Genomic DNA, 26,871 nt, shown 5'->3' with positions numbered 1-26,871 from the left:
CCCGCCGGGGATGCGCCGCCGCGCCCCTTGTTACCGGGCTCTGAGCTCCAGACCAGGCTCAACCTGCCGGTCTGGGGCTGTGGCTGTTTGCTGCTTGTGGAAAGATCGTGAAGCTGTGAACTGAGGGAGATAGCTCTTCCCGTCAAAGATGGAATTGTCCGTTTTGTGGGAAAAGGGTGTCGTCTGCCAGCGAAATCCCTCTGTCAAAGCAGCTGCTGGTACCTTTCAGTTCCAGCATCCACACGCTATGGGCATGATACAATGGMAGTGTTGTTTGTGGTGTCAGAGGGATCGTCCCTGGGAAGGCACACTCGTTTGGGCACTGATCAGGCACCAGCGAGATTGTTCTGGGTGTGCAGTGAGGGCTTTGCGGTGCTGCCATGGCTGGTGGAGCCAGGGTGGGAGCTGTTCCCGTGCCCTGGGACCTGGCACAGCATGGCACTAAGCTTATCAGTGGATGGACTGGGTGGGTTTTACAAGCATTTCTGTGTCAGTGGTTTTGCTAACATGCTGTCTTCTCTGCAGTTGTCCTGCTGGACTCAAAGGAGTCACAGGCGGAGCTGGGCTGGACCTCGCACCCATCRAACGGGGTAAGCATGGAGGTGGGACTGTCCCTCTGTACCACTGGAAAGGGTGAAAGCATCTGTCAGCTTCTTGGTGCTCAGCAGCATTTCAAGTCCCGTGGTTTGAGCACTTTGCTTGCCACAGAGCTGGGGTAGGGGCTAGCAGCCACCGGGACTCCTCATTCAGGGTCGATGGGCAGCTTTGCACGATCAGTGCCAGGAGMCCCTGGAAGCAGAGCAAGGAGTGAGGCATTGGCTATGGAAGCACTGCAACTGGCATGGAGTCCCTCCTCAAAATGGATTTTACACTACTAAAACAAGCAAATAAACGCTGGCTAGTTAAGGCTTTGTGTTGTGGTTTTCACACCAGCATGAGCACCAAGGGTCAGTCCAGCCCTTAGAATCTGAGGGCTGTGGCTGGGGAAGTCATGGGGAGCTGTAGCGTTTGTTTGGTCAGTTTGGTGTTGGTCTAAAGTCGCTTTCAGGAGACTGTGTCAGGAAGCTTAGAGTTGTGTTCCTTGCAGCTTTGGTTTCATTTTCCCAAATGGAAACAAAACATTCAGAGGGAAGAGCAATAGATCTGGAGTAGTCTGTGTAGCACAGCTGTTTGTTTGCAGAAGAAACTCTGTTTTGGGTWTCTTTTGACTATTTTGCATAAATTTACCCCAGAAAGAATTGCTTTGGGAAACTGCCAGGTCGTCATTCAGGCTGCAAGGGTTGAATCATCATTTCACTGATCAGAATCTCTGCCGATAGCTTTGGGGAAACACCGTTTCACTTGCAGTCAGAGGATTTGTCCTGTTGCAGCTAAAACTTCTGTCAGACAAGCTGCTGCTGTTGTTCATGAAGGCGTTTGACATCCTTGTGTGATGGTGTGACTGGTGTCACATCTTCCTGGACATCTTGGATTTCTCTGGGTGGCTCAACCCTATCCAGCGTCACACTGTGTGGATGCACCTTCCCAGGGACAGCAAATCCAAGGAGTGTGTGGGAGATGAACGCTCTGGCTCCTCAGCRCATGATGTGATGAGAATCAGGCTTTGTTTTCCAAGATCTGCTGCCAGTGCTGCCTTTCTGGTTGTGTCTTTGTTTGCAGCTCTGCAGAGAGCTGAGGTGTTAGCTGGCCCAGGAKCAGGGTTACTGCAGCTGGTGGGTTTGGTGGGCTGAGGACTTCCAGTGCCTGTGGAAGGGAGGGGAGGCTTGTGATGGCACATTTATACTGGTTGGTGTGTCTCTGCTGGGGCAGCTCCTAAGCTGTTACAGCTCTTTGTGTTCTCTCCCCAGTGGGAAGAGATCAGTGGCGTGGATGAAACCTACAGACCGATACGCACGTACCAGGTGTGCAACGTGATGGAGCCAAACCAGAACAACTGGCTGCAGACGGGCTGGATTGCCAGGCGTGACGGCCAGAGGATCTTCATCGAGCTGAAGTTCACCCTGCGGGACTGCAACAGCATCCCTGGCGTGACAAGCACCTGCAAGGAGACTTTTAACTTGTACTATGTCGAGTCTGACTCTGACCTGGGCCGCAGTGTCCGCGAGAGCAAGCACACCAAGATTGACACCATCGCTGCTGACGAGAGCTTCACACAGGGGGACCTGGGCGAGCGCAAGATGAAGCTGAACACTGAGCTGAGGGAGATTGGGCACCTGAGCAAGAGAGGCTTCCACCTGGGTTTCCAGGACSTGGGTGCCTGTGTGGCGCTGGTCTCCGTGCGGGTCTATTACAAGAAGTGTCTCAGCACCGTGCAAAACTTGGCCGTGTTCCCGGACACAGTGGCGGAGACGGCCTTTGCGACGTTGGTGGAAGTTAAGGGCACTTGTGTCGCTCATGCTGAAGTGGATGTGGATAATCCCCCACGGATGCACTGCAGCGCGGAGGGCGAGTGGCTGGTTCCCATAGGGAAATGCATGTGTGGCCCTGGCTTTGAGGAGAAGGACGGGGGATGCAGAGGTAAAAGTGCCCATTGGTGTCCTGTCAGTTCATGCTGCTGCCACACCTCTCTGGTGCCTGAGCACARTTTGGACAARCAGAATTGTCTTTTGTCAGCAATACRTTTCTTTAGGTGATGGCAGCTCCCCAGCGAACCACCAATCCATTGTTTGGAGGGGGGCAGTTGGAGGGYGTGGGGCTGCTCTGCAGCATGGTGCTGGTTGGGCAGATGTGTCAGAGCWCTGGATGCTGTCAGGCATTGCCCACAGCTTTATCTGTAATGTTAAAATTACTCTAGAACATTAATATCCCTGTTGATATGCTTTGGACACAGTTTAATAATTCGGTGACTTTACAGCTTACAAGGTTAGTTTAAAGACAGCTGCAAAAATGGTCATACTGTCTGCCTTAACAGGCATCCCACTAATGAACCAGGGGCTGTGAGCACTTGCATCTTTTCCTAAGGCAGGTGAGAGACAAGTGTGGCATGCTGGCTGTCATGCTCTTTCTCAGAGTGTGTGAGCATCTGAACAGAGAGAGTTGCTGGGCTTGTGCCACCCCCTAGCACCTTCTTGCCAGCTGGGACCTGGGAGAGGRGATGTGTTCTTCAGTAAAACACATCTGAAAAGACCCTTCGCTACCCATGCAGGTGATACCTTGGATCTGTCCCTTTTTATCTCAAAAACAGATTGAGAGGAAGGCTGAATAAGTCCCAGACAGGCAGAGTTCCTCCATGCTGGAGGCAGGTGGTGCAGCAGCAGAGTGAGCTTTTCCCGTGGAATYGGATCTGCCCTTCAGGAGCACCTCGAGGCTTTTCAGTTTTACKCTGTGCTGATGGTGCCGCCTTCCTCCCGGTGGTAGGACGCCCTTCCCGGTACTCTGGGCAGTGGCTTCTCCTTAAGAAGACCTTATTAAAGCTATCGAATTGAAATCTCAGTGCTGTTGATTGCTTCAGTGGCTGCATGGCAGCTTGCCATGCTTTCCACATCTGTTTRGAGTGGGGATTTACATAGTGAGTCCCAGAAGGCTTTTGCTAATGTTTCAGGTTTCTCTGTGTTGAGTTTAAATAATTCATATTCTCTGAGGAAAAATATTTGAAGTAATTTAATGGACATAATTAAGTTTTTCTCCCCTCTCACAGAAAGCAGGTCATTAGTCACTCTCTGTGGAGCAGYGTCTGATGTCTGGTCAAATATCAGGAAATAGTTTTTAAGGGTTGAAAGTTTTGGGTTTGTTTGCAGCCCKACATTAGCATAGTGCTAAGTGAATAGCTTTAAAAAATTTCTGATGAAAGCAGCCAGGGCTGTGGAAATTCTTTGATGAGGACAAAAGCCCTTGAGCTGGAKGCAGGTGTACAACATGTTAAGTTCAGTCAGGTGATGGCACAATACACCTAGCTCCACACTGTGATCCTGTGGCAGCCCTTTGGAGGACTCAGTGAGTCTGCTGGATGCTGCTGGCCCATGAAACTTCTTGGCCAGTCTCTGTTGCAGCTCCTGTGGCCCTGAGAGGTCCAGGTGGTGGTCTGGGGTGGTGGGGGCTTTGCTGCTGCTGGTGCCTGTGGGGTGGCATGAGTGCCAGGTCACCTTGTGGGTGGAGGTGKCAGCGGGACTGTGGCACTGGTGACAGCTGTGGCACAGCTGGAGGATGCAGGAGATGAACTGGTGAAGGTTTTTGAACGTGRTGGCAGAGCTGGTGTCCCTGTAACCTTGATTTTAAGTGTTGAAAGCATCCTGCACCAAGGGAAGGTTTGTGTTCCCACTCTGAAATTARGAGAGATGAAAAAAGACCAATAGGACTTACAACTCTGCAAACTYCTGCTGCAGGAAAGCTGAGTCTTTGTATGACCATCCTCCTGTCCTGCACCACTGCTCCAGAGGGACTCCAGCACTTGTGACAAGTTTGCACATTTCTGATGAATCATTTTGGCATTAGGTGGAGTGCAGCCATCTCTGGGGTGGGACTGCACAATTTTAGTGTCTGTTTAACATCCACTCAGGAAGAAGAGGAGAGTTTGTCACYGAAAATGCGTTCAGACTGCTTGTCTTGTCTGATGTATCTCTATAGCCATATGCTGCTCTGTGCATAAAACTCTGACCATAAAACCCATTCCCAGAAGATGCACGGCAGGCAAGTGGGCAGTCCTGTGCTCTGCAGATGATCCCCTGCCCATCCCTGTTTTGTTTTCGCTTGTCTTCTCAGCTCTGATGTCTTTTTTACCATTAATTTTGCCAGGCATGAGCTGTAGCCCCTTTGTGCCATTTGTTTTGTGATGTGTAGCAATAGCTTTTGTGTAAATGAAGTTGTGATGTGGGGGATCCACCCAGCATTTTCCTGTAAAGTTGTCTCCTGTTTCATCTCYTCTATCCAATTCCCAGTAATATCTGCAAGGAGAATTTCAACAAAGCCCAAGGTTAATATTAACCAGCCAGATTTGCTGCAAATGAGACAACTTCAACCAGACATTGAATTAATATGATGGAAACCAGTTACCAAAAATAGCTGCCAGCCACTCTTCTTTGACAGAAACGTAAATTTGTGCTCTGGCAAAGTTTCCTCCTCGATTTATTTCCCTCCACTTCTGACAGCAGTGGCAGGAGCCAGCTCTGCACTGCTGCTGTGCCCCATGCTCTGCTCCCTGTCACCAGCACCKGGAGCCCTGCTCAGTCTGGTCAATGATGGCCTCATTAGTGACTGTGTCCCTTGTCCACATGGCAATGACGTCACTGAAAACAGTTTTAGAGTTGAAATAGTTTCTAGTGCTTTGTTAGGATTTTTATACAACCTTTTAAAGAGATGAGTGTTGCCACTTTCCTGGGGAGGAAAACCTCACACTGGAGGTGTCTTCAGTGTCAGGATGCTTGTGGCAGCACAGGGAGCAGCTGCTGGTGTTCATGGTTGCTGTTTGAAATGGGGAATAACAGAAATCCCCCCCTCCTTTTCTGCATCATTGAATGGATTTTTGAGCAGCATATTGAATTCAACCTGCTAGGAACAAGACACAAGAAAGATTTATTTTATCTTTCTTAAGGAGAAAGCAAAGGTTTAGGGTGGGAGTGGGATGTGGGGTGAGTAAGATGCTCTGCTGTCCATTGGATATGTCCCACCACAGCTTTGTGTCACTGTSGTGTCCTTAGGTGGAAAAGAAATAGTTCAATAGAAAGTTAGAGAAATTTAAAATAAGCAATTACAGTATTTTGTCATTTAGTGCAAAGATACCTCCTGAAGCCCGAGGTCTGCTTTTCTGTTTAAATACAAAATAGATGGATCCAAATGTACAGCGCTTGGAGCTTTTGATTTGTTTCATCTTTTATACATTAGCTTACAAACCTGTATGTGCTCCTGGAGTGTATTTTATCTGCTGACTGATGCTGGAGGATTATGCATAAGTTTATCTTTCCTCCTGGGACTCTGTAAGTTGCACAAAGCACCAGGTTTTACTTTCATCASGGCTGCAGCCACAGGCATGCCCCTGCTTGGTAGGGCTGGAGCTGTGAGYGCTGGGTGGTGGGTGCTGCTTTCCATCACCCGTGGAACACCCGTGTTAAATGAGCTCTCTCTTCAGTCTCTCTGGAGTAATGACCAGGCTTGGAGGTGTTTATCAYTGGGGATTGCATGTTACATTGCTGGTTCACAGTGTGTCTGAGATAATTACGGCAATGGAAGTTGTGACAGATGCAGACACAAATCGCTCCGTGACATTTCATTTCAGAGCAAACTGCTCTGACAATTACAAGCATCACAGGTTGTTTGCAGAATTCCTGTCAGGTTAAGGTCATGGATATCTGYCTGCTGGATGAATGTGTTGAATAGACTGTTGAAATACAGAGGGGACATGTTTTGCCCACAGCTGAGGGTGTCTGTGTGAGCTGAAGTGCTTGGCAGGCGTGGGGTGCACTGGACAGTCCGGTCAACCAGTCCTTCACCAAGAACAGTTTGGTGGATCCATTAGGGAGCTGAGAGAGACAACAGTAAATTGCAGTTGGCTCAGTGGATGTGCCTGCTTCAGTGTGTCCTTGAGGAACATTCTGGCATAAATAGCAAGGAGGTTCTGTCAGTCCTGGCTGGATTCAGCAAATGCACTCTGTTAGATATATCAAGACTGTCTTTCTTCTGGRCTAAATCACTGAATTTAATTTCAGCTGTTAAGAGCTCATCGYTGGGGATGCACAAGGATCTTGCCCTTGGACACAGGTTTTCATTTTAGTACTCCTCAAATTATTTAACAAGGACAAAAATTACAGAGTAGCATTGTCTAAAGGTGTCGGAATTGCTGGGAATGTGTTGGACCATAGGCTGCTTGTTGAAAACCAGTTATTAAAATCCTCCAAACTGTGTGGGTGCTTTTGGATCCTCTCAAGTAGTGCAGCCCAGAGTTCCCATCCTGGCAGACATGGAACCRAGGTGAGGAGCTGGAGAGCCCACTCAGTGCTTGCATTGATCTCTCCTCATGCTGACTTTGTCCCTCTCACAGCAGCACAGAGATTGGACACGAYTGCTGTCCCTTCTCTCTGCCTGCAGTATTGATTACAGCCGTGTGGTGTGACAAGGTGAGATCGCAAACTCAGCGTGGAGGAGGCAGGAGCCTCTGTGTTACCCRAGGATATTTGTTGACAAGGCTTTTTGGCTGCCTCAGTACCACTGAAACTTTATTCTGTCAGTGATTTACACAAGGTGCCCTGTCTGCTTTGGGCAGCGTGTCCTCGTCCATGGGCAGTGGCTGGCAGTGTCTGTCCCTCCTTGGGGCTGCTGCCCCTCCCCACACTGCCCTGAGGCACCGATGGAATGTTTGAAACATAATAAACAGTGACTTGCTTGGCTTGATAATGGAATTAAGATAGATGGAGTTTGCCAAGCCTTGTCCAGCGAGGGGTCAGCAGGAGCAGGAGCTCCTGGGAAAGATGCTGGTGTGACAGTGGTGAGATTGCAGGTTTGAGTGTTGCTCAGGGAGGGCTGGATGCAAGTCTGAGAGCTCAAGGGGCCAGTGCTCCCAGTCTGCCCTGTGCTGGGAGGGATTTTCAGGCTGCTGGGGTGCCTCAACCCGTGGTGCTGTCCTGGTCCTTGCTGTGGCACCCGCAGTGCCAGCTGCATATTTCCCCAGCTGTGGCTTTCCTGARGAACATTTTTATAAATGCCTGCCTCAGCAGAGGAAATTAACACACATTAAAGCAGATGAACTTTGTCAAATACAATTCCATGACCAAAACTGGAAAGGAATTGATTTTGGAAGACAACCGAGTTGTASTGTTAATTATAAATGCCTGTATAGGCGTTTTGAGTGAGGCTGCAGCTGTTATTGATTCACGCTGGCACACATGGTGCTGCTGCTGGTAGGACTTCACTAGAAAGGGAAAATGAAAGCTGTCCCGTGTCGCTGGAGTAGGGAACCATGCTTTTTCTAGCTCTGCATCCTCAATTGCCCCTACTTTCCCTATGGCACAGGCTGGGAATGAGAGAGGACGTTGCTGTCTCTCAACAGAGACACCCGCTCCTGTCTGAGGAGCTGTTTCAGATGGGGAGGTAAGAGTGGCCTTTYCCTTGGTTACTCCATGCTGGGTAATTGGCCAACCTGCAGCATAAATCAGTGTAGCTCGTTCTGCTGCTGGTTTGACAGTATGCAGACCATTACACTGAGTGGGGAATGTGCTCTCTCTGTCAGTGATGTGGATCAGGCATGCTTGAGGAGCTTTTGTGGTGGAGCTGGAGAGAGGCAGATCCATCYGACCCATCTGGCTGCTTCTCTTTGGTTCTGGGACAATGAATTACTGGATTTCATTGTTTAATAATTTAGTTGTGGTAGTACCAGGGGACAAGGTACAGGATAGAAAGTAGTGTACAAAAAAGGATTTCATTCTATAAATTGATGACCTGATCTCCCGAGAGCTGTTATGTGCTCACTGCAGAAATAAGCACTGTGAAATGACAGGGACACCTAAACCAGCTGGAGACCAAGAAAAACACTCGTAGGATGAGGTGGATGAGGGTGGGAGTTTGTCTGAAAAAAGAAACAGAGACACACACATGATGCATCACATGTGCTGGRCACTTTTGTTCTTCTCAAGGGCAAGTTTCGGACAGCCAAGGAAAAAAAAATAGCAAGTGAAGCCCATGGCTTCTCGTGGAACACACTCACATGGRGTTGTGGTGCCTGCTCCTGGGACATGCAAATTGGGGCATTTTGTGCCATTGTTAATGACACACACTTCTGTAAACTTACTTCTGGCTCTTAGAAAACAGGGAGGAATAGTCTGAGAGACACTTCTAATTGGAAATGTTCAGTTTGCTACGATGAGATGTCAGATTGGTGTGACAGGCACGTCTGAGGGGTGGGGGCTCTGGGCTTAGTTCTTGGATCCCATCATGTTTGTAAACAGGATTGATCTTCCTGTCCTGCCTGATGCAGTGATATTCCTGCCCTGTATYGTGGTCAGTGCTGCCTAACTAAAGAAAAAAGCAAAGTCTGTCACCATTCTATGAATATACCACTGGTTTTGGTTTGGTTTCTCAAATCTAAAGAGGGAACTGGAAGTTTTGGGAGTAATTTTAGCATTTGCTATTTTTTTCCTGGATTATGTAGCACTCTAGATGGGGAATGACATTTAATATGAACGTCAGYGCAGAGCCACAGCACCCAAATATCTCTTCTGGGTAAAACCAAGGGACATCTCTCTTGGTGCCAGGATCATGCAGGTGCTCAGGGAAAGCAGCTTAGAGGGTGGTGTCTGCTGGCTGGTGGCAGCAAAGGATGTCCCAGGAAACAAGGAAATGCAGTCATTAGACATGTTYCCATTCATCCTATGCTGCTCTTCCCATAACACCCTCTCTCTCTTTCAGCTTGTCTTCCGGGGTTTTACAAGCTCTCCCTCCGTCTCCCTGTCTGCTCTCCATGCCCTGAGCACAGCTTCACACATGAGGAAGCCTCCACRTTCTGTTTGTGCCAGAAGAATTACTCCAGGTCTCCTTCAGACCCACCATCTGCCTCCTGCACACGTACGTCTGGCTGGAACGGCAGCTCTTTGTGGCGAGGGAGCCGTGTCCAGGCGCTCTGTCTGTCCTGCAGCACGGAGCTGGGTGATGCCAGGGCTGTCCCCGGCTCCCCCTGGGTGCTCACCCATGGGAACGTGTCCCCGAGGGTCCCATCTGTGCTGGGGTGACACTGCAGTGGGGAGAAGGGGGATGGAGGGGCTGTCCCTACAACCCAGAGCTCGGCTGTTGAGACAGACACGCAGTCAGGCTCGCAGACTCCCCGGTAAAACCGAGGGACACACTCACTATAGTTCACAGATTTTAATTAAATGGCCTCTAGTTAATTGGACTGGACTCCAGCTGCTCTGGTGATGGATGCTGTGCAGCTGCCAKCACGGTGATGAGGAACCCTCCATCTTTGCTGAGTGGAGTGTCCAGCGGCTGGGCAGTGTCCACCCGGCAGTGAGTTCCCAAAGTCTGGTGATGCTCAGGGAGGTGCTGGGTCCAGCAGGGTGCTCCTTACACAGTGTGAGCTCGTGGTGCACGGACATCCCTCCAGCTGGGATCCTCTGTCCCACATCTCACTATGCCTCGTGTCCCCTCGTGTCCCCTTGTGCTGTGGCTGTCCAGAACCGTGGACAGTCGCTCCACCCCCTGCKCTCTACCCCCTATTTGCCCCAATTTGCACTGTCCTATTGCTCCCAGGGGACCTTTATCTCCCAGACACTGTTCTGCCCGCAGGTCCACCCTCCGCCCCGCGGAACCTGGTGTACAGCCTGCGRCAGTCATCGCTGGTGCTGCAGTGGAGTGCCCCGGCGGACGCGGGCGGCCGCAGCGATGTGACCTACAGCCTTTGGTGCGGCCGCTGCCCGCCGGCGCTGCGGGGCCGCTGCGAGCAGTGCGGCAGCGGCGTGGGCTTTGTGCCGCAGCAGACCGGGCTGGTGGAGCGCACCGTCACCCTGGTCAACCTGCTGCCCCACGCCAACTACACCATCCGTGTGGCTGCTCTGAACGGTGTGTCGGCCGTCAGCCCGCTGTCGGGCCAGCAGTACGCCGAGGTCAACGTGTCCACCGGCCGGGCAGGTACGGTAGGGATCGCTGCTTCGCCCTCTGGCACCGAGGGGGTGGTTGTAGGGGCTGTCTTGCTCTGGCAGGGCARCTCTGGGCTGTAGGGAGCTCCTCTGCGGGCAGCTTGGTGGCTTTGCTGCTGTGGTCACTGCGCTTGGGCTGTGCATGCTTGTGTCGTGGTAGTGCCCCGACGGTGCTTGGTTTGTCCCCGTGCCTCAGCCGTGGTGCTTTAGATAGTGCCACCTACCCCGTGGCAGAGGGGTAGGTGAAGACTGCTTGGTTCCAGTTGGTGCCATTGGGAGGCAAGGAGTGAGCGTGGTGAAAAGTCTGGGCTGTGAAGGGCCAAGTCTGCTCAGTGATCTGGCTGCAGTCTGAATTTACAAATCACAAAAAAAATAGCTTTGATGAAACAATATTTTCAGCCATTCATACCCCCCCCCCCTTTAAAATAGATAATTCAAATGTTGGCTATCCTTCAGAAATAAAAAAAAAATTGATTTTCTCTCTCTATCCTGTGCTATTCTGCGACACAATTTCTTACTGTAATTGTCCCCTTCCATTTCCAGTTTGGCATTTCTGTTCCCTCAGGTAGGGGTAGGTGAGTGCCTGTGCCTGTGGAYGGGTCCCTGAGCAGAGGGGTCTGTCCTTCCTCAGTTGTTGGCTGTGCCAAAGGACAATCAGATCCTTCTCTGCTGTTGGAGRGATGCTATGCTGAAGGACAGTCGGCTCTGGCTTGTTGTGTCCTTGTCYGTTCCTCTGTGGTTACGTTATTAATTTGCATGAAAACCCTTTCCCAAGCCACGGTTAATGGAGACAGATGATCCTCACGTACTTCTTGGCAGGAATTGGCCAACAATTTCATCTGAAGAGATTAAACTTTGATCTTGTTATAAATAATTTTCCCACCACTTGATCAAATGTTTTTGTGCGCGTTGTTGCTTTCTCTTCCCTCGTGCCATAATCCCCGTGGCTCCGTTGGGGGATGCTGTGCTGCAGACTGCTCCTCAGCGGAGGTGTCATTCCTCATTAAGATCTTTGCTGTTCAAGGATGGATTTAGCTCTGGGAAGATCTCCTGCCTCCTGAGCCCAGGCCAGGGGAACAGCGAACAGGCTGGGGAGGGGTGAGTTTAGAGCAGTGTAATAATGAGCCATTCCTTCAGTCTGGTGCAGGTAGAGGGTCTGGTGCTCTGGAGTCGCCTCCCTACCTGAGACCTCAGGTCTGAGTGGGGCACAGGATGCCAGGTGTGGCACTGAGTGCCTTGTTCTCTTAGTAAGCAAAGCAAGTTGGTGATGCCAGCCCATGCCTTGGCTGCTCAGAGCAGCTTTTCCCCTGGGGAAGGGGGAATCTCAGCCCCTTGTTTGACATTTTGTACTCCTGAGGGAGCTGAAATGCACATAAAGAATGTGGATAATTAATCCTGTAATCTGTTCAAAATCAATGTCTCTTGTTGAGCTGTCAAGTGTCTGGATGCAGATGGTGGCTCGGAATTACCTGAGCAGCTGAGGCTCAGAAGTTTCTTGGAACGCTGACAGTTTTTATTGCTGAAGGTGTTCCCTTCAGGCAGTGCCAGGCTGGGGCTGCCCTGTTTKCAGGCACCCAGTGCCCTGTTCCTCTTGCCTTTGYRCTGCTGGCAYGGAGTGACAGTGATGGTWAACCTGTGCCCATCRGCAAAGAAGGGGAGAAGGYRGGAKAAGGTTTTCTCCTWGGGAGGTGGCTGCACAGCTGAGTTCTGTGACACCCCAGTGYGAGGAGGGGACGCTGTGTGCTCCAAACCCGGAGCCATGGCTGCAGGGACAGCATGTGGAGCTGCTCCTCAGGGCARTCAYCTCTTGGAATCCTGACTCTGCAGCCTCTCTCACTAGAGCCCACCACAGAAGTGCTGGATGGRGCCAGAGGTCAGGAGGGAGGAGACTCCAGGGATGTCTGAGCAGTGGTGACTCCCGTGCTGGCGGTCATGCCGTGGTCTCGGAAGTAGTTTGCAGCAGCAAGGGAGCTCTGGCTGCTGATATGAAGTTCAGATGCAAAATTAAACAAGAAATAAGACCCCAATTAGCTGTCAGATCCTGCTCCTCTAATCCAGCTCCGAGTGCAGCTCCATGCTGCCCTTCCCCTCCATCACTCACCAGAGGGAATTGTCCATCGTTCCCTGTATTTGCAGGAAAAAGAAGAGATGCAATTTAGTCTGCAGGTGGCAAAATTAATACTGYGTTTTTTCTAATCTGTCCCCAGCATGGGACTAAATAGAAGTGTTTGAGGAGCGAATGGAGCTGTTCACCTGCAGGAGTGGAGCTGCATTAGCCATGTAAATGTGYGCTCCGGGCCCACGTCATTTGTATTCCCGGCAGGAATACAAGGCTCCTGCCTTAAAGAGCTTTTAAATCTGCTGCTGATTAATAATGCAGCCAGTGCCAGAATGCATCCTCCTTCCTGAGGCTGGAGAAGGGGTTTGAGTTGGGTTTGGTCCTCCAAAACAGATTTGTGTTTTTCCTCTGTGTGCCCAGGGCTGGTGCAGTGACCATGGAGCAGTGGGGCCACAGGATGAGCCAGCTCTGGGGCAAATGTTTGCACTCCTGGGGTCTTTGCCCTGAAAGGACTGCCTGCTGAGTGGTGAGGGGGCTTCTCTGCTTTGGAATGGAGATCTGTGAGGCAGGAGCTGCCTGGAATGGTACCCAGGGCATGTTCTGTGTTGGGATGTTGGTGCCTGGTGAGGGAGGAGAGAGGTGGCTCTATCTGGCACAAGCAGGGCAGGCTGCAGGGGTGTTTGGTGTCCCTCCCTGAGTGCAGGTGTTGGAGGCAAAGAATCGTTCCAGGAGGGACATGGTGCCACATCGAGTTTTATGCCTGTTSTGCTGCTACACTGGTTAATCAAGAGGAGAAAACCCACGTACAGGGGAATGGAGTTTATAAAATCAGGCAGAGTGGTGAATAATTTAATGTTTGCTTTTGCGAATAGACGCAATGTTAGGAGAGCTTAAAATATTGATGGGAAACACATTTTTTTTCACAGTGTGAAATGCTTTATAGCCCGTGTGATTTTCTTTAATGTTTTTTAAACATGTTTGAGGCTGGGACCTACTTTTCTGTCACGTACCATGGGCTCTGCTCTAAAGCCCATCCCTGAGTGAGTAGGATTTTTCCTGGTGACTTTGTTAACAGTCAGGACCACACAGTCAGGTGCCTCCCATCCATTTGCTGGATCCAGAGATACAGGAGGGCAGCTGTGTGRTATTTTATTGATGGGAATCATATAACACAGCAAGGAGCACTTAGCTTAGCTTACAGGAGCAGGACCCAGGGCAAGTGTTGGGGCAATCTTCACYGCAGGCAGGTGCTGCCAGCACTGGCCCTTTGCTGCCACACAGAGCATTACTGATCTTCCTGCYGTGCTTTGTGCTGGGGCTGAGCTCACTTCTGCTCCTTTCAGGGGRACAGTTTGATATCTGCTTAAAGGCCATCCCTGGGGCCAGTGAATTTGCTGGGGAATAATGTTTGACCATGTCCCACACCATGGGGTGGGTCACAACACAGGGAGCTGTGTATGGGCACTGAGCTAAAGGAGCCCCTTTGACTCCTCTCACACTCTCATTGGAAACCAAAGGGGACTTGGAATCAAGTATATCATGRATAAAACATGAGGGCTTTTTATTTCAGCAAAGATTAATGAGCTAAGTAATAAATACAAAATTTCACAGATACTTAAGTTTACTTTTTAGGGACTTGTTTCTCTCCATAGGAGTCTTGGTGGGACAGAGACGGGTCCAGCAAATGCTCTGATTTTATGGGAAWTAGGACAAACTGGAAACAGTCAATGTCCCCATGCAGCCTTTGCTGTGCCTGGGGGCTATGAGCTGCTGCCTTCACAGGCTGGAGACTTGTTTGGAGCCAAGCCTGGTTAAAATGGGGATACTGGCAAGCGCATCTTGCAGTAGATGAACTAAATGGATGCATGTATGTCAGGGAGGGAGTTTGTGCTGACCAGACACAGACTGAGCTCAGAGTGGGGCGGTGGGGTGGCTCTCCCATACTCCCAACAGTCTGGTGACATGGGGTAAATCCAGAGTGAGGTGGATGCCTTGGTGYATCCCACCAGCCCTCCTGATCAAAGATTGTGTTTTGCCTTTCCCAGACATCCTTAGCAGGTGTTCAGAGGCCAGAATGTGAGTCCCTCCTCAGGCCCCTCAGCAGCACCAAGGGATAGGGTGCTTCAAAAATGCCTTTAGGATTTTTGCCAGTGCTCCATTGGAGTGTTCCAGGCTGCCCATGGATCACAAAGCTGTTGTGTTTTACTGCTGTCTTCTCCCACTGCATGGTCCCCAGCTTGGAGTCACTCCAGTCCTGATTCAGAGAGAGGGGACAGCTTGAGTTAAAGGTTTTACTGAAGCAGCCCCTCAGTCACTGCCCGTTTCCTCTCTGCATTTCCAGTGCCAACTCCYGTCACCGACATCCGCACGGATAAAGTGGAGCAGAAGAGCGTCTCCTTGTCGTGGCAGGAGCCGGGATTCCTGACAGCCAACGGCACCGAGTACGAGGTCAAGTACTTTGAGAAGGTARRCTCAGGGCTCTGCTTGTGCCCCAGMCAGCTCTGGGTCMTCCCCTTGCCAGCCAGGTCCACCCTCAGGAGCGCAGTGCCRGGTGCTGTGTGTGCCCGATACCTGTCACCCATCCCCGTGTGACACCAGCTGGGCAGGGACTGGGACACCACAATGGATTCTACATCCTTGAGGAGTCGATCTCTGCATTCCCAGCTCTGGGAGAGYGTTGGACCTTGTGGTGTGCACTGGTTTAGGACTGTGAGCCACAAGCCTGTGACTGTGATGAACCATGAGTGGCCATTCTACATGGGAGGGGACCCAGCAGTTATTTTTATGACAGTTTCCTGATTATGAAAATTGCTGTTGTTTGACAGGTGCAGTAGGTTGGGAATTTTAGGAGAAATACCAGTGGGCAGAGCAGGGACAAGGCTCTAAATCAAATAAATGCAGTTTATGACACAGTTCTGCAAATTACCTTATCTGCGTGTGCTCAGGCTCGTTATGGAGCTGATGGCATGTCAGGCACACTGTGCAGGTGACATGTCAGTGTTCTGTATTTAGAAACAAGCCACCGTGAAGCTGATTCATATTAATGTGATTTTCAGCATCTGATAGATTTGAGAGGAGGGATCTGTGGGGGAGGGCAAAYGCGGGAGCCTGAGACGGTAATTCCTGTGCAAATGGGCTGCACTAACACGATACTTGGGGTATGAAATGAGGAATTGTCCTCCTTGGGTAGGGAATTTAAGTATAGTTTAGCAGTTATTCACTGAAACGAGCCTCTTGATGCTGACATGAATATCAACTTAGTTCCTAATCCTTGCTTTTAAAGCMTTTGTTTTTACTGTGAAGATTCAAAGGGGAAAGAGTGTTGAATGGAAACACATTTGGTAATGTTGTGAGCAGTGCAGGGAGTGGCTGCTACCCGTGCCACACTGTAGGGCTGGGACAATGCCTGTGCCGGATTGTGGGGCTGGGACACTGCCCAACTGTGGGGTTGGGGCACTGCCCATGCTGGACTGTGGGGTTGGGGTTCTGCCCGTGCTGGATTGTGGGGTTGGGACACTCTCCGTGCTGGACTGTGGGGCTGGGACACTGCCCATGCTGGTCTATGGGATTGGGGCACTGACCATTCTGAACTGTGGGGTTGGAGCACTGGCCATGCTGGATTGTGGGACTGGGACACTGCCCATGCTGGACTGTGGGGTTGGGACACTGCCCGTGCTGGACTGTGGGACTGGGACACTGCCCATGCTGGGCTATGGGGTCGGGACACTGCCTGTGCTGGACTGTGGGGTTGGGACACTGCCCGTGCTGGACTGTGGGACTGGGACACTGCCTGTGCTGGACTATGGGGTTGGGACACTGCCCCTCCCGGACTGTGGGGCTGGCACACTGCCCATGCTGGGCTATGGGGTCGGGACACTGCCTGTGCTGGACTGTGGGGTTGGGACACTGCCCGTGCTGGACTGTGGGACTGGGACACTGGCCATTCTGAACTGTGGGGCTGGGATGCTCCTCAGAGCTCCCCCTGCCCTTTTCCAGCCCACCCAGCTTTGTTCCCATCCTCRAGCAGCTGAGGAGGGGAGCAGGCAGGGGCGGGCTGGTGCCACAGCTGAGCCTGGCACAGGGGGTGACACTGCTGCTCTCCACCAACCCATCCTCTGCCTGTTTTCATAGCATCATCTGGCTCCATCTGCCATTTCCTGCGACCTTCCCATGTCATTCCTGTTGATGWGACATCCAGTGAATGTATTTTTTCCTTGGGAGGCTGGCTGTTTGGACAGGCTGTCCTGATGGAGCCCGGAGTTGAGGATGTGACTGTGCCGTGCTGGCTCCGTGGCGCAGCTGTCACTGCAGCTCCATCTCAGGTATCTCATTATTTCACAGGATCAGAGAGATCAAAGTTACTCAACTGTGAAAACCACATCAACGGCCGTGACGGTCAATAACCTGAAGCCTGGTACCCTCTATATCTTTCAAATCCGAACATCTTCCTCTCCAGACTACGGCAACTACAACCCTGGCATTGAAGTGGAGACACTGGCAGAGTGTAAGTGCAGCAGGGCTGGTGTCCCTTTCAGGGCTCTGAGCTGGCCCTGGGGACTCTGTCCAGCTGCCCCTGGTTTCATGCAGCAGCTCCTGTTCCTCTGGTTCTGCTTCTCCAGGTCTAAGGGAACTGTCCAGGAACTTGCTTTTCCTCACGTTTTCCCATTAGATTTTGATGAGGTTGGTCCTGCTGCCCTGCCAGTCCTGGGGGAGCCTGTCCTGGCTCTTCTCAGTGAAGATTCAATGAGGGCAGTGATTCTCTGGCTCCTTGCTCATGAGGAGTCTCGGCCAGTCTCTGCTCTTTGGCTGAGATTGCCCTAAAACACGTTTGGCTCGTGACTGCTCCCTGCCTCCTGCTGCTGTCCTGGCTCAGGAGGCGTTTGGCTTGTCCACTGCTTGGCTGGCTCAGGGCAGCYAGCATCAGTGCTATCTGCTGAGACGACTTCTTTTAAATTCCCATTCATAACTGTGGTCCAAAAGCATCGTATTTCACTAACAGAGGGCTGGAGGGATGTTGGGCTTCWGCACAATCCCCCACGCTGGCTGGAAGTGTGAGCCTGAGCTGGCTGGCTCAGAACAGCTCCCACAGATTGTGTTTAACAGCGCTTTAAATTGCCTTCATTTGCCACACAGAAGACGTTTCAGAATGAATTGAAGCCAATAAAAATTTTATAGAGAATGTAGCTATCTAATACCCTTGTTTGCAAAAGCAGGAGGAAAAGGGATTAATGTGATGAAAGGAAACTATTTGTAAGCCATAAATTTTGATATTTTCCTCTGATAAACAGGAATCTTCCTTAGCCCTGATTAACAAAACTAGGAGCTGGTGCAGCAGTGCTGGGTTCCTCTGTCTGTGTCTGCAGCACTGCCCAGCACATTGGGCTGAGCCCATCAGTTCAGGCTCCTAAAGCTGAACCAGARCATGAATTGATGTGAGGATGGTGAAAAGCTGGGTGGCTGCTCCCACAGCCCTGCTGGAGGACACAGGCTGGCCATGGGAGCAGTGTCCGAGGCAGCTCCTGTCTCTGAAGCTGCCCTGGAGCACACTGATGACTGTCTGTGCTTCCCTCCTCAGTGACAGTGGCCTCCAGCGAGCAGAACCCTGTCCTGATCATCGCAGTGGTGGCCATCGCAGGGCTGACCGTCCTGGTGTCCATGGGGATTGGCATGATGGTCTGGAGGAGGTGAGCAGGGCCAGGCACAGTCCAGGCTTTGAGCTGGGGTAAGGGAATGCACATCTGTCCAGGTGCTGGTGTGCATCCTCGTTCTCTTTGCAGGCAGTGTGGGTACAGCAAAGCCAGCCAGGATGGGGACGAGGAGCTGTACTTTCACTGTAAGTGGCACCCAGCCATCATGGGTCATATTTATCACTGTTAATAACCCACCAAAGCAGCCCTGAGTCCTCACTGTGGAAGTGTTGTCATCCTGTGTTGTTCCAGAGCAGGGATCAGCACATCCAGGCTCTCCAAGGACTGTAGCCTTGGCAGCCCTGTGAGCCAGTGTCCATCCTGTGTGTGGATCATTGTGGAAATGGGGATGCTTGCAGCTTTCCATGGGGTGCATGAATTACCCCATCAGCTTCTCAAGAACATGGGCAAACATCCTTGTTTTCTGGGGCTACTCTGGATTATTGAAAAGCAGTGATTTTACAGACAGCAGTTGTCAGAGGGAATTCAGATGTTGGGATTGATGAGTTAATATTTRATTCCTTGCATATGCCCATGGAGTGCACACGTGCTCTTCTGTTCCCCAAAGCAACTCGGAGGCAGTAGAGCTGTCTTGACCATTTCACCTGGCTTTGGAGGGTGGGAGCTGCACTGGAGCAGAGAGGCTTCTTTCCTTTACCCAGAGGCTGTGGCAGTGGAGCAGAGCAGTTGGATTCACTTAAACCTAAAAAAAATTATTCGAAACCTTAGACCTGAGTCTTTTGCTTTGCTTATAGAAAGTTTGAGATTGATCCTGCCCACAGATGGGGAGACAGACAAACTGGGATAATGTTTCCCAGAATGGGTGGGTGGAAGCTCTGCTGAGCCCCTCTCATCCWCCCTTTCTGCCTTTCCTGCAGTTAAAATACCAACCAGGAGGACATATATCGACCCCGACACCTGTGAAGACCCCATGCAGGCTGTGCACCTCTTTGCCAAGGAGCTGGATAATGCCAGCATCAAAATTGAGAGGATTATCAGGACAGGCAGGTTCCACGGGGTGGTGGCTGTGCCATGGGYTGTGCTGGTGGCTCCCCTCTCCCCRTGACATTGCTCCAGTYTTGGGGGTGCCTGCCTGCAGCAGAGGATGGGAATGGGGCTGGWGAAGATTTTTTCCAGGAGCTTTGTTCCACATTCCTGGTGTTTTCCTGAGGCACTGAGCACAGCCAAGCGAGCGCCACATGGACCAGAAAGCATCAGCAATTATCTGCATCTGGGCACTTTGACAGCAGCGTGAAAACTATTTATAAATACGTGAACCTAATGATTTATTGATTTTCATCAACTTCACTGCCTAAAACTTAAAAGCAAATTAAAATCCCCTGACTGGACCCTAGAGCCTTAATGGCTACTGTGTGCCAGAATGTGGGTAACATGATCATTCTTTGTCATTCCTTTTCCTAAAGATAAATTCAGCTGTAGCAGCAGCAGAGGGGGAGGAAGGGAGGAGGGGAGGGCTCTGCCTGCAGCTGAAGGACAGTGTTGAAGGGGAGAGGACATTGAGGAGGGGATGAGGTTGTCCCTGAACTGCAGTGTGGAGCAGCTCAGAAGAGCCCCATGCACCTTTCATGAGCAAACTGATGTTGGAAAAATCAAGAAAGAAATTAGTAAGGAAGACTTTTAAATTTAAGGAATTTGGGAGTGTGTTTGTCTCAGTGCTGATCTAACAAGAACCTRATTTTCAAATCAATAAAGCTGTTCATAGATACACACTTTTTGCTGTAAAGCCAATATTGGCTTTTTATGTTGGGAATTCCATAGCTCCTGTTACAGAGCGTGTGGCTGTGCAGTGGGATGTTCTTCTTCAAGGATTGCAGGAATCCTCCACCCTGCTCCTCCTCTGTGGGATGCAGACCCCACGCTGCTGAACCAGGAGGCAGAACTGTCCAGGTCTGATCAGGAGCTCAGTGACAGGGGGTTAACCCTTTCCTAGGATAAAACACAATATGTACTGAAGCAGAGGGTGGAGAGAGCAGCTGAGAGGCTCTGGAGMYGGCTGATGGTTCTCAGGATCTGKGAGATCTGGGGCAGGTKCTCAGGAYKGCCTGSYRTGRATRTKTCTAACCCATTTCTCTGCCGTGCAGGAGARTTTGGGGAGATGTGCCGTGGCTGCCTGAAGCTGCCCAGCAAACGTGAGCTGCCTGTGGCCATCCAGACACTGCGGGCAGGCTGCTCTGAGAAGCAGCAGCGCTCCTTCCTGGCCGARGCCTGCACCATGGGCCAGTTTGACCACTCCAATGTCATCCGCCTGGAGGGAGTCATCACCAGAGGTACGGGGGTCCTGGGGGGCTCCTGTGCAGGAATGGGGTTAAATTGCTGCATTAGAGAGGTGACTTGGTGCTGGAGGTGCAGTTGGCTCTCTGGTTTGTTCTCACAGGTATCAGCTGGGTTTGCACTCTGAGGATTAATAAAAAGCTTCCAGCTAGTTTAATAAATGCAGGTAGAGGAACCGGCTTAGCAGCCAAACACATGCTCTCTTAATAAAAGCAAATTGAAGTGAGATTCTGTCAGTAAAACAGATGGGACTGACTGCTCCAGCTCTCTGCCATGAGCATGTGTGAGGAGCCAGGCTGTGGATGTGGTAGTTAAATGGATATTCATGTAAATCCAAAGAAACCAGAGCATGTGTGCTGATTCTAACTGAGTTTTCATTAGCAAATGAAGTATTCTGGCATTGCTGGTTGCTTTTGCTTGCACTGGGCTGTGCTGTCCTTTGTGATGTGGTTCAGAGTCCTGGTGAAAGGAACTTCTGATACTGGAATCCATTCCTAGCTGGGAATGACAGGGAAGCCTTGGACCCACTGCTCATTTCAGCCTGGCTTAGATAACCTCCTTACATCCCCCAAATGCTAATTAATGCAGGGGTTGGCACCTGGATTTGTAACCCTASAGTGTCTGAGCTGCCTGAGTGATGGTGGCACTGTCTGTCTGCAGGGAGCACCATGATGATAGTGATGGAATACATGGGGAACGGCCTGCTCGACTCCTTTCTCAGGGTGAGTGCTGACACATCTGCCCAGCCTGGGCTCTCCTGGCCATGTCCCCATTGCTGAGCTTTGGCTTTTCCTCCTGTGCTATCACAGAAACACGAGGGGCAGTTCACAGGCACCCAGCTCATCTGCATGCTGCAGGGCATTGCCTCAGGCATGGCATACCTGGCAGAGATGGGCTACGTACACAAAAGCCTTGCTGCCCACAAGGTCCTGGTGAGCAGCAGCTTGGCCTGCAAGATCACCGGGTTCAGACGGCCACAGGAAGACAAGATGGAAACCATCTTCTCCACCATGGTGAGCTGCATTTCCATTTTCTGTTGTCAACACCTTTCCTAGACTCTCATTCCCTTCTTCAAGTATGAACAGGGACTCTGCACCTTGAACTTATTTCTCAGGTAGAAATCCAGTGTSTGTGGCCAGGGAACTGCATAGCAGTGACCTGGCACCGTGCCTGCTCTGGCCACAACCCCACTGACAAATCAGGGCAGAGGGACTCGTGTWTATACAGCTGTGAGGTGGTTTTCATTAAATATGAATGTGTAAAAATGCCATCAGCTCTTCCTGGGGACATTCTCCTCTCCCATTAATATTTCAGGACTCATATTTCCATGTAACATACAGTTGCAGTGACATTTTAAACAAATTGAGGAAAAAGTTTTCTCTTGAGTACTAAATGTGCTGATGGCACATGGGTCTGTTTGGTGATGCCAGGCAGGGGACAATGAACAGTGAATTTCTGCCCAGGAACTGCCAGCACTGGCACGTCCTGCTGGGCAAACACTTCATTCCTGCCCTTCTGCCTGTCCAGCGTGGGAAGAGCCTGGTGCTGTGGTCTGCCCCCGAGGCCATCCAGTATCACCACTTCAGTCCTGCCAGCGACGTGTGGAGCTTCGGGATCGTCATGTGGGAAGTCATGTCCTACGGCGAGAGACCCTACTGGGACATGTCACACCAGGACGTGAGTCCCTGCAGCTGTATGATGATGATGATGATGATGATGATGATGATGGTTCAGCCATCACTGATGGCGTGTGCTGGCTCTGTGGCACCCAGAGGAGCTGTCTCTGCTCCTGGCTGGAGGGGAGGAGGGAGGCTGGCCCCAGGGGTTTGCCCCAGGCTTTGCCTTCCATTTACATCGCAGCCCCTCACGTCCTGCAGGTGATGAAGGCTGTGGAGGATGGGTTCCGCCTGCCCGCCCCGGTGAACTGCCAGCCCCCCCTCCACCAGCTGATGCTCAACTGCTGGCAGAAGGACCGCAGCCAGCGGCCCAAGTTCTCACAAATCCACAGTGCCCTGAGCAAGCTGGTGCAGAGCCTGGAGCCCCCAAAGTGCTCCACGTGCCCCAGGTGACCACCCTTTTGCCACACCTGTCCGTCCCTCTCTGCCATGCCRTGCCCCACTCCCTCCTCACCACCCTCTCTGTTGGCAGGTCCCATGGCACATCCATCCCCCTCTCTGAGAGAACCTTCTCAGCCTTCCCATCTTTCAGCTCCGTGGGTGAGTGGCTGGAAGCKATAGAAATGGGCAGGTACAAGGACAACTTCACTGCTGCGGGTTACTGCTACCTGGAGTCGGTGGCCAGGATGACAGCCCAGTAAGTGATCTGCTCTCCTGGTTGTAATCTTGTGTTGTGAGTGCAGTTCCTGCCCCTGCCAGAGAGCAGAACCAAATCCAGTGTGATTTCCTGATAAGCTGTTGTGCTGATGCCTTATCACTCAGGCTGATCTGAAAGAGAGGCCAGACAAACTTAAGAGAATGAGAATACACAACTTTAATACAGGCTTAACAGGCCTATTGGTACATTAGGGCAGACAGAGCCTCCTCCTGAGGCTGCACCCAAAATGGACCCTGAGTCACGAGATCTTCACCTTTTATAAGTTCTGCCTTATTAACATATTGGGTCTTAATTCTCCAATGATCTTTACAGGTGATGATGTCAATCACCCCAAACTTGCTCTCCTCCCCCAGCTCGCTGTTGTTTCCATATTTTGGGGCTCTGAGGCAGCGAGGTGTCCTTGGATTCAGGCTCAGAGAGGGATTGTTTTGTCTAAAGATGGGAGAACGGTAGTTTTTAGTGTTGTACTAGAGAAGTACAAGAATACAGATGCATGAAAATACAGAAACGAAAAATCCTAAGGAATCAGTGCCATAGCCCAGGGTGATGGGGTCAGAGCTGTCCCACTCCTGGCATGCTACAAGCTCCTGTGAGCCCAAAATTCCTGATCAGTGTCAGTATTGCTTCAGCTGGGACTAAAGATTGGGGGTTTCTTATTTGTGCATGTTTGGAACCTGCGTTATTCTTGCCTGGAAGCAGTTAGTGCTGGGGCACGTGGTGGTCAGGGCTGGTTTGTCCTGGCTGACGTTTATCCTGATGCTCGTTTTGCAGAGACATCCTCAGCCTGGGGATCACGCTGGCAGAGCACCAGAGGACCATCCTGAGCGGGATCCAGACCCTCCGTGCCCAGGTGATCCAGATGCACGGGCGGGGCGTGCAGGTGTGAAAGCAGAGCCCTGCACAGGGCAGAGCACCGGCACGGCGCTCCCGGCGAGGAGCAGCCCCATCTCTGAAAGCTGGCAGGCTCAGGTGGGCTGTGAGAATCACTGGCAAGAGAGCAGAGCTTCTGTCCCCTGTGCCCAGGCAGCCCAGGATTGCTGGGATGGTGCAGCGAGCCTGGGTGGACACAATTCTCCCCAGCAGTGTTTTGTAAGATGATTCAAACTGTRTCGATGCCATTTCATGTGGTAGTTGAGTTCACACGGTGGGATGGACCTTTTTGCACTGTTTTAATCCAGAGCCAACATTTCTGTATCTAGCATCCTGCTGGTGAATCCATGGGTACTTTTATACAACCTGACAGATCACAGCAACCCCACAAGGAGTTTATATTGCTTTTATATTTAGAGAGCGGCTCTCACCCAACGCCCAAATCCTGGAAGGTGACTTTCCTCATCTGTGCTGAAGGAAACTCTTTCCCAGTTGCATTCCTCCTGCTCTCTGAGTTCCTTCACTGAGTGTTGACACCGCAGTTGGTGAACAAAACCAAATATTCTCCAGTGAAGGGCAGAGGAAATGGTGCTGCATCCACACAATCTGGGACACACCCAGATTTTGTTTTGTGAGCACCGTGCTGCCTGCCTGGCATGCCAGCAGCTCCCACAGCTGCAGCCTCATCCCTGAAAAGACATAAATAGCTTCTCCTTAATAATACAACTTTCCTTGAAGTGAGTTAATTAAATGGGTCTTTGCAGCTCAGCACGGAGTTTTGTAAGGCTTTTATTACGATCTGTAAGTATTGCAAGTTAATTATTAATGCTGAAAGGCAAAGATTTACATAGGGGATGAAGGCTGTGGGTGATGCTCAGAGTCTGATTGGAAATCTGCTCCAGTCAGACCCTCCTGTCATCCTGCTCCAAGAGGATGAGGGTCTGACAGGATGAGGCTGAGTGAAGAGCCCCTTGGGGCTGGCAAGGTGACCACTCTGCCAGGGTGAATGCTGCWTGTGCTGTGGGGAAATTTATTGCTCTCTGGGGAAAATGAGATCTCTCCTTCCCCCTCTGCACTTCAAACCATGCTCTCTCTCCAATGTCTCTTGGTCAGTGTTATTTTTTAGCAGAAATAATTTCTCTACATTTGGCCCATGCCCAGCTGGGTTGGTCACTTGCCATTCTGCTGTTTCCCACCCTGAACAGGAATAGCAGTGAAYTGAGCTCTGCCTTTGGTGAAATGCCTGATCCCAAGGATCAAGTGCAATTAGTGTGCTCCTCATGTTTACATTTTACCTCTAGAGAAAGTATATTACAGGTCTCTAGGCAGGGGGTTGAACCAGCTTGATTCTGGGTCTTCTGTCCCCTCTCCCTGCTCATCCTGGCTGTTGGGATGTGGAGCCACACRGGGAAATTGCTGCTGGAGGAGCTGGTCTCTCCTTCAGGAAAGGAAAGAAAAGCCCTCCAAGGAAGCAGCCTTCTAGCCCAGCTTCTTAAAACAGTAAACACTTTTAATTCAGCTCCTCACCAACATGGGATAACAAAATTAAAAAATTAAACTATAGATTGTTGTTATGATATTAAAATTAACTTGCATCCTCTCAGCCCCTCGCCTTGGGGAAGTAGTATAATTAAATTAATCAGCAATGTTGTTTTGGAGCTGCTCAAGCAAGGGAAATGYCTCAAAATGATCCTGGTCTGTTCCCATCCAGCTCATGAGGCTCTTCCCTCCTCCAGTCCTGTCAGAGCAGCATCTGCAACTCTCCCCTCACAAGAAACCAAATGGGAATCAAGTTGGTTCATCTCCAGATGCTTTTATATTCATTAGGCACGTGTTAAATATTGTAAATACACACTTGAGAAGTTAATATATATTTTTATAAGCTTGAGACAAACGTAATATAATATCGTAAGGGACTCTGTGTGCATCTCATGTTTGAATTATAGTCAGACATCTCCAGGGAATCTCAGTTGGTTTGGAATATTTAATAATAATAATAATAGTTATTGTAAATGCTAATAAAAATCTRTTGACATTTTTGTTAATTTTATATTTATTGAACCACTCTTTAAGATGGCAATAAGGAGATATCTRAATACCTGAGTAAAACCAACCTGTAATCCTGCCCTGATTTGTCTGTGTGGGTAATTTCAATGTTTTGGGGGGAAATACARCTTTATCAAGGGTGGCATGTGGCAYGTAARGGRCAGTTTTARTAGCATCAAGGTGTGAAGTGATGCCTTTTTTTGTTAACAKCTATGCTGAGGTGCGAGCCTGTGCTCTGGCTGTAGAGTGGCTGGAAGTGGTGGTTTCTTGCTGCTGGCACTTTGTAGCGGGGACAAAAGCATTTCCCTCACTTTGCTGGTGTATTTTTTGTGGTCAGAAAGGTGCATGGCCTGGCCTGTGGGGCCAGGTTTTGTTCAGGAGGGTGGGAATCTCTGCCACCACCCCTGGAACCAAATAAACTCAGATGTGTTCACGGTGTGGAGCTGTCAGTGGTCAGTCTGACACCATTCTGGTGTGTAAGTGTGGGGATATTGCTGAGCAGGGGGAAAATCCTGCAGAGTTCCTGCRCTCAAGGCATGGAATTAATTGTTTTATTGAGTAAATGAAAGCTGTGTATGGCCAGCACATTAAATGCTAACTCAGCACAAAYGATATTTAAAAATGGCTTGACGCAACTCTGACTCGTTCACATCTCTTTTTTCCCAGGCTGTTCAATGCCCAGGARCAGGCACAGGAGTCCTGGTTGGTGTGGTGACAGCAGTGACAGCTGCTGGGAAAGGATTCAGTGGGTGCTTAGAATGGGTGAAGTCTATTTGCCTTCTGTCGATCAATTAATTCAGGCAGCCTTCGCTCGGAGCCTGGCCAGGGTGGATCTGGTGCTGTAAAGAAATAATCAGAGCTCTGGAGCAGGATGATGAGCAGTGGATTCCCAGTCATAGCAAAGTAGACGCAGATTTTGCACAGTTATTGGCACATGTAAGGTGTGGAGATGGGTTTGTCTCATTTGTGAGACCTTCCTGGCACTGTCCCTGCTGGAGACCATGGGACATCTCCTGTCCTGGATACACAG

At 50.6% G+C, this 26,871-nt stretch overlaps 1 protein-coding gene across 1 annotated transcript; it reads left to right on the top strand.

Annotated features, from left to right (window-relative positions):
* The first annotated feature begins 533 nt into the window (after nucleotides 1-533).
* On the top strand, nucleotides 534-25,914 carry EPHA10 (EPH receptor A10). Its single transcript, XM_057383818.1, has 16 exons — nucleotides 534-590; nucleotides 1,848-2,517; nucleotides 9,331-9,486; nucleotides 10,204-10,545; nucleotides 14,954-15,078; nucleotides 16,954-17,116; nucleotides 18,188-18,296; nucleotides 18,390-18,445; nucleotides 19,178-19,303; nucleotides 20,402-20,587; nucleotides 21,252-21,313; nucleotides 21,401-21,604; nucleotides 22,119-22,268; nucleotides 22,469-22,656; nucleotides 22,740-22,904; nucleotides 23,697-25,914. Exons 2-16 carry the CDS (start codon nucleotides 1,914-1,916, stop codon nucleotides 23,809-23,811), a joined length of 2,751 nt encoding a protein of 916 aa, XP_057239801.1. The 5' UTR covers nucleotides 534-590; nucleotides 1,848-1,913; the 3' UTR covers nucleotides 23,812-25,914.
* Nucleotides 25,915-26,871: the final 957 nt, after the last annotated feature.

The sequence above is a fragment of the Malurus melanocephalus genome, unplaced genomic scaffold (assembly GCF_030028575.1).
Source record: "Malurus melanocephalus ecotype Western Australia unplaced genomic scaffold, MMel_1.1 scaffold_661, whole genome shotgun sequence".
NCBI classification, from domain to species: domain Eukaryota; kingdom Metazoa; phylum Chordata; class Aves; order Passeriformes; family Maluridae; genus Malurus; species Malurus melanocephalus.
This window is presented reverse-complemented; position numbering and strand designations above follow the sequence as displayed.